The sequence below is a fragment of the Aegilops tauschii genome, chromosome 6, assembly GCF_002575655.3.
Source record: "Aegilops tauschii subsp. strangulata cultivar AL8/78 chromosome 6, Aet v6.0, whole genome shotgun sequence".
Classification (NCBI taxonomy): Eukaryota; Viridiplantae; Streptophyta; class Magnoliopsida; order Poales; family Poaceae; genus Aegilops; species Aegilops tauschii.
In genome coordinates this window covers 496,019,467-496,036,570 of record NC_053040.3, presented here as the reverse complement: position 1 = coordinate 496,036,570, position 17,104 = coordinate 496,019,467, and the positions used below count along the sequence as shown (strand labels likewise).

The 17,104-nt window shown below is 49.1% G+C and overlaps 1 protein-coding gene across 1 annotated transcript; it reads left to right on the top strand.

Moving 5' to 3' along the window:
* The first annotated feature begins 246 nt into the window (after positions 1–246).
* LOC109749311 (disease resistance protein Pik-2-like) lies at positions 247–10,267 on the top strand. The gene is made up of 4 exons (XM_040393229.1): positions 247–1,160; positions 7,982–8,534; positions 8,604–9,079; positions 9,200–10,267. Exons 1-4 carry the CDS (start codon positions 247–249, stop codon positions 9,825–9,827), a joined length of 2,571 nt encoding a protein of 856 aa, XP_040249163.1. The 3' UTR covers positions 9,828–10,267.
* Positions 10,268–17,104: the final 6,837 nt, after the last annotated feature.

The window sequence follows — 17,104 nt, the reverse complement described above, 5'->3', positions numbered from 1 at the left end:
GTAAACTTAAGTATATATTGATATTAATTTCATAGAAAATAGATTGATTAGACTAACAACCATCCTATTTTACTTGACCTGATTGAGCCCCGAATTTATTATTTAACTTACAACATGTATGTTGACAGTGCGCTTCCCAGATTATCTAAAAGGCAAGTTCGGCACGGGTGAGAGGAGCGTCTCCATTTGTGTTCTTCCTCTTCCAAGTTCCAACCAAAGCAACCAACCAACTAAGCTCCGTTCAGAATGGAGAGAGCGGCAGTGCCGGTCCTGAGCAAGGTCGGGCAGGTGCTGGTGGACGAGCTCCAGGACATCCGCGGCGTAGGCAACAAGGTCATCCAACTCCGGGACGAGCTGGCCACCATGAACGCCGTCCTCCGCGTTATCTCCGAGGCGAAGGAGGGCTCCGTCGACCACATCGTCCGGGAGTGGGAGAAGCAGGTGCACGACCTCGTCTACGATGCCGAGGACTGCACCGACACCTACTCGCTCTGCATCAGCCGCCCCATGGCGCGCCCGTCCATCTACGCCCGCGCCAAGCGCGTTGCCAGGTATCCGTACAAGAAGCTTGTGCTGCAGCGCGCCCTCGCCGCAGACATCAAGGATCTCCTGGTGCGTACCACTGCCGTCAGCGAACGCCGTGCTCGCTACAACATCGACCGGGCCACGCTGCCAAGAGCTGCCTTCTTGGCCCCCGTCTCGGCAGCGTCTATCTCCACGAATGCTCTCCGCCGTGTCAACGACCCTGATCAGTTCGTGGGCATAACAGAGCAGGCCGACACCCTGGCTACTAAGATCAAGGGGCCTATGCATGTTCAGCATGACGAGAGCACGGCTCCGGTCCATGATGAGGATGGCCAGATCAATGTGGAGGTCCATGATGAGGATGGCAAGAGTCTCAAGGTGCTCTCCATTGTGGGGTTCGGAGGGCTGGGGAAGACAACCCTGGCCATGGAGTTGTGCCGGCAACTGGACGTGGACTTCCCCTGCCAGGCGACGGTGTCCGTCTCACAAGCATTCAATGTAGAGAAGGACATGGAGGGACTGCTGAAACGACTGCTCCAGCAGCTCAGCAATAAGAAAGGGGATGATAAGCAAACCAACCCGATGGATGTGGAAGGGCCATCCAGCAGGATCATGAAGCTCCTCAAGGAGACGAGGTATAGACTACCATCCCCAAACACAAGTTTAAACTCTGTTTTCTTTTTTTCTTTTTTCTTTTTTCCATTTTTGTTTTCTGTTTTTCTTTTTTTCTTCTTCCACATTTCCTCCCTCATCGATTCTCATGTTTTTTTTTCTTACATGCGTGAACTTTTTCCAAATCGATGATGTTTTATTATAGTTTGATAAAATTTTGTTTTCAAAATGAATGAACTTTTTTTAATAAATTATTTTTAACAATTGATGACTTATTTTCAAATTTGATGAACTTTTTTAAAAATCAATGAACTTTTTAAAATTTGATAAAATTTTCAACATTGAAGAACTTTTTTCAAATTCAATGGACTTATTTTCAATGGACTTTTTCTAAAATTCGACGAACTTTTTTTTCAAATTGATGAACTTTTTTTCAAATTCGGGGATCTTTTCTGAAAATTGGTGAACTTATTTATAAATTCGGTGAACTTTTTTCAAAACCGATGAACTTTTCAAATTCGGTAAACTTTTTTTTATATCCGATGAACTTTTTTAAAATTCAATGAACTTTTTTCAAATTCAATGAACTTTTTTTAATTCAATGAACTTTTTCTCAAATGGGTGAACTTTCTTGCATTTGATGATTTTTTTCAAATTCTATAATCTTTTTATTCCAAAATCGATGAAGTTCTTTCACATCTTGTGAACTTTTTCCAAAATTGGTGAAATTTTTTCTGATAGATGAACTTTTCTTATCAAATTTGATGAACTTTTCTAATTCGTGATCGTTTTTCAAAATTTGATAAACTTTGTTTTATAAAAAATATAAGAATGTAAGTTCTGGATAATAAATAACGCGGCTGAAGTAGTTCTTTAAGTGTCCGCGTTGTTGTTTGTCACAATGGTCTAGTGGCTGCAGTGGTTAGCTGAACCATCTCCTATAGGGGCGATGCAAGTTTGACTCCTCCTACTCGCAAGTTTTTGCGTGTCTTTTTTTCTTGAAACTGCTTCTGCGCTGGTGCATTGGTGGGCCGGCCCACTTGGCGTTTTCTGTAGGCGCCGGTTGACTTGTGGGGCGCTTAAAGCGCTCAATAGGAGCTTCCTATGGACGGATCCTGCGGACGTACGGTGGCCGACTGAACCAATGTACATGCCCTAATCAGTGGGCATGACTTCTTTTTCGCTGGGAAGAGCTACGCCCGTGCCCGGTGAATCCCCGGTGGGTTTTGCCTTATCAGACTACACTACGACTACCGAAGTAGTCGGACGAACCGTCGCGACGATCGAACTGGTTGAGACTTAGCTTGAAATAGGCTTTCGCCCCGCTTTATAAATAAAGCAATAAACCAGAGTACATGGCCGAATGATACAATATGGTGGGGAGGCCCCCTTACACAACAGATCAACAGATAAAACATAAGCCTAGAACAAGCCTAACACCTCGCCGAGGCACGAACATAAACCCCTAAGCTCAAAGACAACGCCCCCAGGAGGGTTACGACGCGAAGCGTCGGTGCTGCCGAGTCTGAGAGAACACAACGATTTTCACCATGAGCCCTGGCATAGGTACTGGATCCACGACGCCGTCTTCAAGAAGTAAGCGACACCCACATGCGTCGTCGTCGCCGGCGCCAGAAGCGTGGAGCTTTCGCTCGGCCACTCGCCTGCACCACCACAAGGAGACCAGACCAGTACCACAACGAGGGCAGTCCTGGGCCTCCCGCCACTACATCCCTAGTCGCCCTCACGACCTAAATATGGAGCCACCACCGCCACCACGGAGCCTGCCAGAAAGCCAACCGTGAGACCCGCCGTCTGGGGCCGCCGCCCCGGCATCCATGCCCCTAGGAACCGCCGACCATCTCCGTCACGAGCACCCGACCACAGTAGTAAGAGTGAAAGGGACCACCTTTCACCCCTAGCCCGACATCAGCCAGCGGGTTTGGGTCGGCACCTCCACAGTAGGAGGCGCCCACGCCCGTATCCCCATCCGGTCCCGGTGGACCAGGGGGAGATAACCCGGTGACTACCGACGGCCACCGCGAGCACGCTCGAACGATGCCGTGTCCGTCGTCAATGGTGTCGATCTGTCCGACGGCACGACGACGCCCGACGAGCAACCTCGGACCGGGCAACAAGAGAGAAGAGCACTAACGCATAAGCTTGCACCCGTGCGGACCAAGTCGGCTCCCTACACCTGCGCGCCGACGAATGACATCCACCACCGCATATCGGATCCGCACCGTCACGACACGTCGGAGACACAAACCGTCAGCACCGACCTCCTGAAGCACGGACCACCGCTGCCAAGGAGCAGCAGGCCGCCCCACTGCCGCCCGAGGGATCCCGGCAGCACCACCTCGCTGAACCCGCGCCGCCCTACCAGATCTGGCCCAGATCCAGGCCGCCGGCTCGAGTCCGCCGCCCACCATGCCACCCGCCCGAAGAGCGAGCAGCTGCTTCCCGTGGCGCCCTGGACCAGGCCGCCACGGCCCGGCGCCCGCGCCGCCCGCCAGGCCACCAGAACGGGCGACCCGACGGCGCCCGCATCCGCCAGAGAGCCGCCGCACGAAGCCGCCGCACAACCCGCACACGCGCTTGGCCCCGCCGCCCATTGCCGCCGCGCACACCGTCACCACCCGCATCTGCTACCGCGCTGCCGGCCCCTCGCGAGCGCGGCGCCCCCGCCCGGCCAGATCGTCCCGCGCCAACCCTAGGCTGAGCAAAAAGGGGGGGGGAGCTTCCCGCCGGCGCCGGCGCCACCAGGGCTTTGCCCAGCGGCGCTAGCCGTCGGCGGCGGGGGGAGGGAGACGGGAGGTGAAGAGGGAGAGGCCGGCGGCTAGGGTTACCCCGCTCGGCCGCCCGCGGGGGCGAGGCGAGGGGAGAGGGGAGGGGGAGAGGCAGCCTAAGCAATCGGGATTCGAGAGCTTTGGGCAGGGCGACGCGAGGGGGAGAGGGGAGGGTTGAGACTTAGCTGCCTTGTAACTTTTTTGTGCACGCGTGTTGCCGACTACCTCTACGTGCAACCATGGGTCAGTTAATTAGATGGGCCCAGAATCATTAAGTAGGGCCCAAGAGCTATATGCCCGGGCAATCGTGGTAAACCAGGCTAATTATACTCGGCGTCATAGCCTAGTTTATATTGCAGCTGGCTCGTGAGCCCAGACAGCTGCCCCCGAATGGTCCGCCCCTGGTCACAACGATAGCGACACAGACAGTGAGACTGAAGAAAAATCTGAATGCAAGCCGATGGACATCCCCCCTCCCTCACATAGTTGTAACATTTGATGCATCGCGGAAGTCATGGCTGGAGTAAAAAAGCAACGAGATTGCCCAAGCAAGACGACAGCCCTTTAATTTGCGTCGATGTCGATGTAGCCGAGAGCGTAGGGTGGTGTAGCTGTCGTCGACGTAGCCATGCGAGGGACGCCGTGGTCGATGTCGAGTCGAGATGGCCGGTGTCGAGGTAGTCGCCGTGGAGCCACAGGCGCACGGCAGCGCCGAGTTAGTCATGGCTGCAATTGTGCACCGAAAAGAAGACGGTGTTCACGAGGTGTTGCGCCGGGTTCGACACCCCAAGGACATATCGTGGACAAGGATACGCATCGGTATTGCCAGCACCGGGCATGCGTAGACGGACGAAGTTGATGTTGACAAGGTGTTGCACCATGCTTGCTAGGCTGGGGACATGTCGTGGACGAGGGCACGCGTCGGTGTTGCTAGCGCCGGGCAAGCGTAGAAGGGGATATGCACGAGCTGTACGCCATGTCGGAGGGGACCAACAGAGAAGGACTCGACGATGGTTGCGATGCCAGTTGACATGGGGTAGAAGGTGCCGATGTCGACCGTGGTTTTCGGAGTAGATGAAGTGGACGGGGAAGATGACGATGACGGTAGAGATGAGTTGGTGCAGGACGAACACAAAGATGATGCACGACGAAGTAGGCGGCGATACTAGAGGCAGCCCATGGGGGCCACGTCGGTCGCCGGTAGGAGCATGGCCGCGCGGAGGAAAAAGATCGGCGATGGCTAGGTGAGCGCGGCGGCGATACTCGAAGTAGGAAAGGAAGAACCCGATAAAGTGTCAAGGATCGAGCACGGGCGGTGGTGTTCCCATGCCTAGTGAGGCGACGCGGTGCATACCACGCGAAAGTCAATGCGCGGGAATGGAGGAGTGGACCGAGCGCCGTGGCACTTTCTACTTCTTGAGCTTGCGTTGATTTTTCCCTTGAATAGGAAAGGGTGATGCAGCAAAGTAGAGGTAAGTATTTTCCTCAGTTGAGAACCAAGGTATCAATCCAGTAGGAGGCACAAGCAAGTCTCCAATCTATGCACCTGTACAAACTAACAAACACTTGTACACAACACGAAAAAGGGGTTGTCAATCCCTTCACGGTCACTTGCAATAGTGAGATCTGATAGAGATAGATTTAAAATAAAAGTAAAAGGCAAAATAAAGTAAACACAAAATAATTGCAACAAGGTATTTTTGGGGTTTTGGTTTTATAGATCTGAAAATATATGATGAAAAATAGACCCGGGGTCAAAGGTTTCACTAGAGGCTTCTCTCTGGGAGAAAGCAAACGGTGGGTAAAAAAATTAATGTCGAGCAATTGATAGAAAAACGCAAAGTAATGACGGCATCCAAGGCAATGATCATGAATATAGGCATCACGTCCGTCACAAGTAGACCGACTCCTGCCTGCATCTAGTACTATTACTTCACTCATCGACCGCTATCCAGGATGCATCTAGAGTATTAAGTTATAAAACGGAGTAATGCCTTAAGCAAGATAACATGATATAGAGGGATAAACTTACGCAATATGATATAAACCCCATCTTTTATCCTTAATGGCAACAATACAATACGGGCCTCGCTACCCCTTCTGTCAGTGGGTGAGGACACCGCAAGATTGAACCTATTATAAAGCACCTCTCCCATTGCAAGAAAAACCAATCTAGTTGGCCAAACCAAATCAATAGATCGAAGAGAAATACAAAGCTATCTTAATCATGCATAAAAGAGTTCAGAGAAAACTCAAATAATATTCATAGATGATCTGATCATAAATTCATAATTCCTCGGATCTCAACAGACACACCGCGAAAGAAGATTACATCGAATAGATCTACAAGAACATCGAGGAGAACATTGTATTGAAGATCAAAGAGAGAGAAATAAACATCTAGCTACTAGCTATGGACCCGTAGGTCTATGGTAAACTACTCACACATCATCGAAAGGGCAACAAGGTTGATGTAGATGCCCTCCGTGATCGAAACCCCCTCCGGTGGAGTACCGGAAAAGGCCCCAAGATGGGATCTCACGGGAACAGAGACCTGCAGCGGTGGAAAAGTATCTTTAGCGACTCCACTAGGGTTTCTGGAATATTTGGAAATTTATAGGCCAAAGAGTCGGTGCATGGGACTCCGGAGGGGGCCACAAGCCCAGGGGCGCCCCCTTAAGTCGCACCCCTACGGCTTGTCGTCGCCTAATGGGTCCTTTGGCCCCCACTCGAAGTCTCATAGGTGTCTTCTGGTCCAAGAAAAATCATCGTAAAGTTTTGTTTTATTTGGACTCCGTTTGATATTCCTTTTCAGCGAAAGCCAAAAAATAAGGAAAAAATAGAAATTGGCATTAGGCACTGGGTTAATAAGTTAGTCCCAAAAATAATATAAAATAGCATATAAATGCATATAAAATATCTAAAGTTGATAATATAATAGCATGGAGCAATCAAAAATTATAGATATGTTAAAGACGTATCAGCTCTATGGCCCGAAGGGGCGATGCAATGAGAGTGCGTGGGTCGGGACGATGACGAGGAAGACCTCGGGGCGGCAGCGTGGACCGTGTGATGCGGCGCTATGACTCGAAGTGGCGATGTATCAGCAGCGCACGGGTTGGTGCGATCGCTGGGATGGCTTCAGGGCGGTGGCATGGACCGCATGCTGATGCGCTATGACCCGAAGGGGTGATGCTGCAACAGCGCACGGGTTGGTGCGATCGTGGGCACGGCCTCGTGGTAGTGGAGTGAACCATGTGCCGCGGCGCTACGGCCCGAAGGGGCGACATAACGGCGGCGTGCGAGTCGATGCAGCCGTAGGAAGAACATGAGGCGGGGGCACTGCGGCCTATGGGGCGACGCAGCGGTAAGCCGTTGCTCGGTCGGTGGACGGGCGCGCTGGACGCAGGGACGATCTTCACGGGACCTGCTAAGGTGCTCGCAAGCGAATAACTAGGTCAGTCACGCGGCGCAGGGGAGCAAATGAGGCCGCGCGCAGACGGATGCGTGACAGCCAGAACTGTAGATACGGGCCGTGCGGCTCCCGGTACGATCATGAAGATCGAATGCCCCGAGGATGGCGCGGTGCGGAAGTGGTTGCGACGCTGGGATTTTGGATCAGAGTTAGGTTGATACCATGTAGAAAGAATCGAGAGGGAGATTGGTGGAATTTGATGTTTATTACTTGAGCCTCGTGGACATATATATAGGAGTATATGATCAACTTTGAGTACAAGACAAGGTAGAAATAAATCCTAGTGTATCATATACTTTCTAATAATCATGATACTCAACAACTGTCGCTTGCAGAGAAACAAAAGTTCTTTTGTTTTCTGCTAAAAATAAACCAAGTCCTTAATTTTCTATGAGTATTGTTAGTATTTCTATTTTAACTACTATTTCTAATTATTATTTTGCTTGTACACAAACTTTCTAACTCCAAGCATGCATATGTCAAATAAAACCAGGTATCTCATTTTGATCGATGATGTATGGAGGCTACCAGCCTGGGAAGCTATTTGGAACATATTTCCAAAGAATAATTGTGGCAGCAGAATCATTGTGACAACTCGGATAAAGGCAGTGGCTGCGGCCTCTAGTGTCGACTTTGTCCATCATATGAAGCCCCTATTAAAAGAATCATCTGAGAAATTATTTGTCAGAAGAGTGTTTAGCTCCGCAAAGAAGGGTGATTGCCCCAAAGAACTTCAAGAAACCATGGATATAATTTTGAAAAAATGTGGTGGCTTGCCGTTGGCCATCGTTAGCATCGCTAGCCTTCTGCCAAGCTCTACGTCAGCTGAGAGCATAGATATGTGGAAACAAGTTTCTAGATCAATTAGTTCTCATATGGAAAGCAACCGTGCCCTCGAGGGGATGAGGCAGTTGATTACACTCAGCTATGACTACCTACCTCATTATCTGAAGGCTTGCATGATGTATGTGAGCATTTTCCCGGAGGATTATATGATTGCCAAGGATAGACTGCTATACAGATGGATTGCTGAAGGTCTGGTCACTGAGAAACGGGGCTTGACTTTGTTGGAGGTTGCAGAAGAATACTTCAACGAGTTGATAAGTAGGAACATGATTCAACTAGACAAGTTTGTGTACCAGTTAAAACATTCTAGAGAAGTGGAGGTACAGGGGTGCCGGGTGCATGACATGATCCTTGAGGTCATGGTGTCCAAATCCCATGAGTCTAACTTTGTTAGCTTGGTAGGGCGTGAATTTGGAGGGAAGACAGATGGACATGGCAAGGTCCGCCGCCTCTCCATCCACGATAATGGCCATGACGAGCATCATCATTCAAGGCATGGCATTGAGGCGATGAAGCTACAGCATGTCCGGTCATTGACCACATTTCAGCGTGACGGTTTTGGCAAGCTACTGGATCACCTAGGTGAGTTCAAATTGCTGAGAGTACTTGACCTGGAAGATTGCCAGGCCCTGAGAAACAAGCACATGAGAGATGTCTGCCGACTGTATCTTCTCAAGTTCTTGAGCTTGAGGAATACAAACGTCGCAAAGATGCCTCGCAAAGTTGGCAATCTAGAGCACTTGGAGACCCTTGATGTAAAACACTCACACATCTGGAAGTTGCCACGAACTGTGACAAAGCTAAGCAAACTAGAGCGCCTACGGTCCAACAGGTGGAATCTGCCACGAGGGGTCTGGAAGATGAAAGCGCTACGCGAGGTGGACGTAGGAGTTGTTGACAGTCCATCGGTTGCCCAAGAGATTGGTAAGCTGACACAATTGCAGTTGCTAAGTGTCATAATCCATGCAGAAGTCGATGATGGGTGTTTGACTAACCTTGCCTCCTCCTTGAGCAAGACAAGCAGCCTCCGGTTGCTAAATGTGAAATTCGGGAGGAGTAGTTGTTTGGAGTTTCTCCCTATCTTCTCCAAGCCGCCGCCACTTCTCCAATGCCTTGGTGTGTTTGACCGAGGCATTAGCCAATTGCCCGACTGGATCTCATCACTCACACACCTCACAAAGATTGAAGTGGGAGAGGCAAAAGAACTTGATGGTGACAAGTTATTTAATGTCTTGTGTAAGGTGCCCAAGCTTCACAGTGTTCGTCTGAAGGACATTGACTGCAAAAACGGAAGAGAACTGGTTGCACGCGGCAAACACAGCTTCCCGGTGCTAAGGATCCTGAAGGTGGTCGGATTTTCCAGCAAGCTCGTGTTCGAGAGAGGATCAATGACAAAGCTGGAGACCCTTGTGTTGTTTTTTTATAGCGAGAGGATGAGCGTTGTTGGCCTCAAGAACTTGGAAAGCCTTAAAGAGGCCAAGCTCAGTGGTAGTAAAAGCAACCTGGAAATGGAACGTGCGGTGGAGCAGCTCAGGACTCACCCCAATCAGGTCAAACTTGTAGTGGAGTATTGGGACTGAGGTGCGCATCTTGGGGGCTGCTTCTCCTGTTCGTTTTCTACAGCCTTAATTAGTGTAATTTTCCTTTCAACTGCTTGTGTGTGTGTGTGTGTGTGTGTGTGTGTGTGTTCCCTAGCTAAATTCTGTTTAGAGTTCAGACTCGATCGAGCATTTATTTGTACTATGGTTTTTCATGTGTGTGAACTGGACTACTGAAGTGGCAAATAAAACACCTTGTATGTTGTAAGGTGAGCGTAATTCTACAAGCATGTCGTGCTATTTCATCTTTTTGTTGTTACCACTGTCTAAGCTTCAGCGGAAGCATCCGTTTTGTCAGCGCTGATGACATGAGAATTTGGGTGCTAACTTTATTTCAGGAACTCACCTAGAGATTTTCATAACCTTTCAACTGAAGGGAATTTTCAGAGAGAGAGAGAGAAGCTAAGAAAAATTACCTACTAAAGCTTTTTCCAATTGAAGCCATCAGCTAGCATTCCATATCTTTATGGTGTGTGTGGTCGGATGCTGCTGCAAGGTACCTACGCCCACTTCCAAATATGTCATATGAATGGCTAAGAAACATAGATTAAAATAGCCGCGATAGCTGCCCAGGAGCCTTGCCGCTACGCTATGGCTGCTGCCGCGAAATCCTCCGCAACTCCCTGTAAATGGTTCAGCAATGAGCAAAACCCTCCGGAAATCATCTCTCCCGTCAGAAAAATTTCCGCTATTTGCCGCGATTGCGCGCTATGGCAGCCGCTATAGCTGCTGGGAGAGGCCGCCGCGAAATCGTTTCTCCCGTGATTTTAATCTATGCTAAGAAAGCTAGTCATCTTCAAAACCATATACTCCCTCCGTTCCTAAATATAAGTCTTTCTAGAGATTTCACTATAGACTACATACGGAGCAAAATGAGTGAGTCTACACTCTAAAATGCATCTATATACATCCGTATGTGGTCCATAGTGAAATATCTACAAAGACCTATATTTAGGAATGGAGGGAGTATATACCTGTTTGCGGTCACATAATCCAGGTGAAGGCATGCAAGTTTTGTTGACGAAATCGCTCATGACTTGAGAATTTGTGTGCTTATGTTATTTCAGGATTTCACCTAAAGATTTTCACAATCTTTAAACTGAAGGGAATGTTTATAGAGAGAAAAAGGCAGAGACATTTTACCTAGTAAAGCTCTTTCCAACTTGAAGCCATCAACATTCCCTATATTTACGGTGCCTGTGCTCAGATGGTGCTTACCTACAGCCAATTCCAAGTATATCATGTGAATTGCTAGAAACCAGAGAAACCAATATCAACATGTTAGGAAACATGAAGGTGAAAGCAAGTCATTTTCTGAACATATGTTGGTCATTGAATGTTGATTACAGAGACATACTAGGCCAGTAGTAGTATTATGCTTTGTTCAACATATGTTGGTCAGCCTTCAGTTTCTGAATCTTGAGATAGTGGGCTGTAGCACTAGCACCTACACCGGCGAGGGTTTCGACTGGCTGATTGAGAATCAGGACATTGCATCTCGCGTCTATGTCCTCGACTGAAACAAACAAAACCCTGCTGATTCCCCAACAGGCCATCTGCCCTACTCTGAGTGGGTGATTCAAATCAATTGTGTAATTTGTAAGCCTGAGTACCAAGGACTTTCTCATAAAAAATTACTAGCTGCACTAAAGAATGGAGTCGATGCAGGAGTCGAGGCGTCTGGACTTGTGCTTGACCACCCGGAGCCTGGATCCTTCTCGCGGCACCTCGACGCCAGTGAGTAAGACCACCAAGCCGGTGATGTCTCATACTCCCATTCTGATCCTACCTCGGCCATTATGTCGAAGCTTCCATAGATGCAGAACCTTCCTTCCCCGAGATACGCGAGACTGTCTGCGACACGTACCACCGTGGCACCGGGCCGACGTCTTGCTACGCATGCTTAACACCTGATATGACTACGGCGCAGAAATGGTGGTGAGACCCGACCTCAATGCCGACAGGAGGTCATCATCCAGCTCAGGGACATGCAAGGCGCGGGACAGGAAGGGCAGCGTGTCACCGGCCCTTTCGTCGATGAACGGCTGAAGGAGATGCGGAGGGTGCTGCTGGACCAGCCATCATGGCCATGGAGAAGGAGTCCACGGTGGGGGCACGGAGAGCTGGCGCTAGTGCCATGCGTACATGTGGGTGCCCCTGTGGTTTCGCCATAAAGAGCACTTTTCATAACTAGAAATGTCGCATCAAGTGGATTCAAAGCATAATGTGCAATCCTCGACCTTTTGCATAGCTAACAGCATCTCCAGTCGTTGGCGCCCCAGGGACTGTGTTAGAATTAAATCCGAGGCGCTCCGTCGACCTACCAAGGACCAAGCAATCACACAATCATGGCTACATCCTCGGGGCCTGACTACGGGCGCTCCTCCCATGACACCGTCACAATACCGCACCACGGCTGCCCGGGCACCGACACATGTCGCTGGTTCCCCCGCGTGCCTGTGCTATTATGTTAGCATAGGTTTCATTGTGTGTCTACCCCCACTATATATGAGAGGCCTAGGATACAGGTGTCCTATTAGGACACAACTTCTATTCTGTCTACACACAGTCCAAAACCAAGTCCAACTATAACCTACCTTGTACAATAATATTCGACACAACTCTAACAGACTGAAATAGTGCCTTCTGGGTGCTAGCCAGCGCTATTTTCGCCCCCAGATGATACAAGCCCACGGGGAACTTGAAGAAAATGACACAAGCCCACGGGGAATTTGGACGAAATTCAGGCGGTTTTCATTCATGTTTGTACATAATTTAAAAGACATAATTAAAACCCTAAAAACTACACCGCCGCCGTCCCGAGCCTTATACATGCCGACGAGCTTGTAGAAGGCGGTGTAGTCGCCGTCCTGCACGCCGCCGTCCTTGCTGCATCCCTGTTTTGGGTCGCCAAGGCGGATGGAGTTGGACAACGCCGGCGCCTCCTCGTCGCTGTCGAGGACGACGACGCCGTCCTCGTTGCGGCCGCGGCGCCGAGCGGCGATCTCCTCCAGGGCGCGGTGATGGCGCTCCATCTCCTCCCGCACGTAGTTATCCCATGCCCATTTCAGGCCGGTCTCGAGGTCGGTGGCCATGGCGATGTGCTGCTGCATGACGACGACGGGCAGTGTCGCCGGCTCCTTCTTCAGCCGGACCAGGCAAAGATAGTGGCCGCGGGGAGGAGGGGAAGATTGGCGGCGGCGGCCCTCGTGTATGACGAGGCTACCGTTGCGCCGGCGCACCGGCTTGGGGCTCGGCCTTGACGGCGGCGAGCGGCGTCGGTGTGCCGGAGGAGTGGCAATGGGAGCCGGAGGAAGAGGAGGACGCGCCCGCCATGCGCTTCGACAGCCACAAGCTGCCGCTCCAGCGCCAGAAGGACGGAGCCGGGTACTCCATCCGTGGCGAGTTGCCGCCCTCGATGTACTCGAGGACGACATGGAGAGTGTGCCCGGGGATGCCCCACCACTGACGTCGGCCGTCGGAGTTGTGGCGCCCCCGTGGTGCCGAAGCGCCGTTCGTTGACGTGAAGTGGTCGGCGTGGCGGCGCTCGAAGTACGCCATCCACAGGGCGTTGTCGTCGGGGCCGTACCTCACCTGCTGCCGCGCCTCCTCCGGTAGCGCCGACCGGATCCCCGCGATCTCGCCGCATCGTTCAGCGCCGCTGGGCGGCGGGGGCACGGGGACTCCTCCGGCGCTGAGCCTCCGCGAGCCCGGCACGCGCATGTCGGGCGGCGCCGGGTAGTCTGTCTCGTGGAGGAGGCGCGCCTCCCACTCGTGCAGATGGCGGCGGCCGAAGCCGTTGGCCGTCACTCCGTCGCCAGGGAAACGCTCGGCCGTCTGGGAAGGAGGAGAGAGGGCAAGCAAAGGGCGCAGAGGGGAAGAAGGTGGTTGGCGGCGAGAGAGCTGTGGGAGGCGGGTGTACGGCCAATGGCGACGATGGGCGGTTTTTATAGCGGCGAGGGGCGGCAGCAGTGTGGACGCATGGCTGGAATGGGGCGGGACGCGAGGCGGCGCGCCTTCACTGCACCACCCGTGTGATCAATGGAAGGCTGACCGGCGGCAGCCTTCACATTGATTTACGCGGGAGCCGAGGCGGGGCGCTGAGGCAATGGAAGGCTAACCTTCTTATGTCATCATTTTCTGACTATTTTTATGCTGATAGTATCTGGTCCAGAGCCGATGGAGACAAGCAACATCATGATGCTGCTATATCTTAGTGGTCTTTATTTCACAAATAGTGGTATGCTTCTTATCTGTTCTAGGTGTCGTTGTGGTGACTTGCTTGGCATTACTCTGATATCCGTTAGGCAGTGGTAACCTTCTTTTGATGGTTGTAGACACACATCTTCTGTCACACGTACACCATACGAGGTATTGAATAACCTATCCTCTCATTTTTATCGTCATTGCCATAACTTTTACAGGCTTCTCATCAAAGTTCTTGCCTCTGAGCCCACTCTCTGCCATTGTGTGCTGATCTGCTCGTTTTACATTATGTGTTTGTTTGTCTGTTTGTGTGAACTTTCAGTTTTCCAGAAGTTTTTGTTATAGCATGCCACTTCTATCTTTGTATATACTATAAGCTAAACTCAAGTAGAAGTAGTATTTTCCAGTTATCTATTTGCAATTCAATTATTTAGTTATTTTAGGAGGGGCGTTAGTTCATTGATTTAATGATTTTTTCAGCAGTCAAAACAGCAGGAGAGGCTTCCGCTGCTATGCTTTAAATTTTTGAGAAATAATTACATACTGTATGTATGCCCACCAATTGGTGGCAGAAATGGTCTTTTTATTTTGCGAAAGGGCAGAAAGGGATTTACAAATAAAACAAGGCCAAGTATACAAAAAATATACAAGGGTAAGCAAGACTACAAATAGGAATCTAAGCTTGAAGTGATGTGATCAGGTCTTGAAGGAGTTCTTGATTTTCAGTTCTGGCCTTGAACTTCAGAATCCCTAGGTTTGATGTTAGTCCTCTCTTCCAACTGAGCAATGTAAGTGCCACCCCCTCGAAGTGACATCTGTTTCTTTGCTTCCATATGTTCGTTGATTTTTCTTGATTTAATGACTTTGTACCTTGTTGGCACATTTGCAGATGCAGAGCCTCTGGTACGCGGCTCTGTCGCCGCCACCTGCTACTTTAAGTCGGCCAACGGCCTCGCCGGAAATTGGGGCTTATCCATATCCCGACTCAATTTCTGCATCGCCCTCCTCGCTGGTATACATGCATCTCATTCAGTCTGTTCGTTGTACAACTTGTAGTCTCCTCAATCCAGAAGTAGGAATTCACAGAAAAAAATGCTTATCTGAATTCAGGTGTACAGCCATATATTGTTGTGGATTTTAGGTTGGATGCTCACATAAGAGGTGATCTGATTTGGTTATCGCTCGTCTCTCTTTGTAGATTTTTGCTCATGCTCGGATATGTCCAAGTGTTGATTTTTGTTCATGTGTGCAAGTTGGACTATGTCTATATGTACATTTTTTTTCATGCAAGAATTTTTTATTTGCTCATTGCATCATGTTATTCTCATGTGTAGCTCGTCATTTACCCAAAGTATTGTTCTTCCATTTGGGCAAGCTTTAGTTGCAGATGCATCTTTGCGTGCTTGTTCTGCTTGAGCCCGCCGCCTCGCCATGAAGCCCTCTGCTGCAGCCTCTCACTTCACTGTCGACGACACTCTGCTTCAACCCGTCTCTGTCCAGTACCGGACAAACCTGTTGTAAAGGTCATTATTTTGTGCATCTTTTGCTGCATCAACTAGGGTTGAAAGGACTAAAATTATTCAACTTTGTTACTATATATCTGGTCATAGATATTATAACTACTAAATAGTATGATATCCTTTTAAGAAACAATTTTTTATTTCTGTTTGACATTGATGTGCTTGTGATTTGCTTTCCAGGTTATTTTTCTTAAGAACTTATTGGTTTACCTATTCGAGATTTGTTTCATCATGTTTTTATACCCTGTCATCAGGAGTTTCATTTGTTCTTCTGCCATACCATCTATGTTTGCTCTTTTTTTAACCTCATGTCAGTTTCTTTTCTCATAAGAGATCATATTGCAGTTCTATTTTCACATTAGTGAAAAGTTTTGCTGCTAACAAGTTATTTGGGTGCCGAACTTTTTACTAATGAAAAGCTTGGTAAGAATAGATTATTGTTTTTTTATCCCTTAAAACTGACCATTCTCAGGAATAGATTGGTGTACCAACTTATTAACATTGCCTTCCTCCTTGAACTTGCTACAACTCAGAATGGTTATGTGAATGTGTTTCATACCACAGTTTCTGAGCTTTCTTCTTTCTTACAATGTCAAGTACATCTTCACGAGACCACTCCCTGAATTTCTTTGTTTTGCTGTTATTGTTATTTCTATTATTTCAAATCTTGGTAACAGAAAGCAACAGATGATATCACTCTGCAGTAGACACCTGCTTAATAAGTAACAATGCACACAACACCAACCTCGATGAGTGCCCAATCTGCTTCTCGGTCGGCCCCCATTCCCTGAGTTTCTTGTTGTTCCTCCAATGGATCCTTCAATAGATGGATGCATAATTCTGACTACCGGTCAGTTCCCTTTCCCGAATATCTTGTTCCTCCAATGGGTCCATCAATAGATAGATGCAGAATCCTGACTACCCCCCCCCCCCCCCCCCCCCCCCCGCGCCCCTTGATTGCAGTCGAGTGTTGTGCCAATTGTAAGTCTCATTGTTGGTCAAGGATACATGGTTGTTCTAATTGCACATGCATCTTCAACGTTACCCTGGTTATTTTCCGTTGTTTTCAGAAGTGGGAATTGGTTTAATAATTTACTCTCTTTTAGGTAAGCATGAACCGAATGATGATTGGCCATGTGCTTCCTCTTTACAGGAATGATCACGTAAGCGATACCACTTGATATTGTTCAAAAAATGAAAGTATGCCCTGACTGAAGATTTTAGCTTTCTTTTTGTTCAGAAGATAGATGGTTTCTGGCTTGTTAACAACAATATAAGTTCTATGATCTGCTACCCTTGTATATTTTGTCTTACGTTAGACCAGAAGTTATTGACCTTGGTCAGCAGATCACTCTTTAAGTTTCAGTTGTGGATGAAATGCTTCTTTCTAGATGTTTAGTCCATCAAGTACTTTGAATCATTTGGCTTCAATTCATGTTTTTTTCAGACACTTGAGATGGAGGCCTGATTGTTGCAGTTTCAATAACTCAGGGAGCACCTCCTTGCTGGCAACCCCTTTGTCACCAAGCTTGT

Bases quoted from the DNA above. Each gene is read 5' to 3' on its own strand.
- LOC109749311 (XM_040393229.1), top strand. From the start codon at position 247: ATGGAGAGAGCGGCAGTGCCGGTCCTGAGCAAGGTCGGGCAGGTGCTG. The intron at 8,535-8,603 runs GTGTACCAGTTA...ATGATCCTTGAG, and splicing joins TGATTCAACTAGACAAGTTT to GTCATGGTGTCCAAATCCCA. The intron at 9,080-9,199 runs GTGGAATCTGCC...GCAGTTGCTAAG, and splicing joins GAGCGCCTACGGTCCAACAG to TGTCATAATCCATGCAGAAG.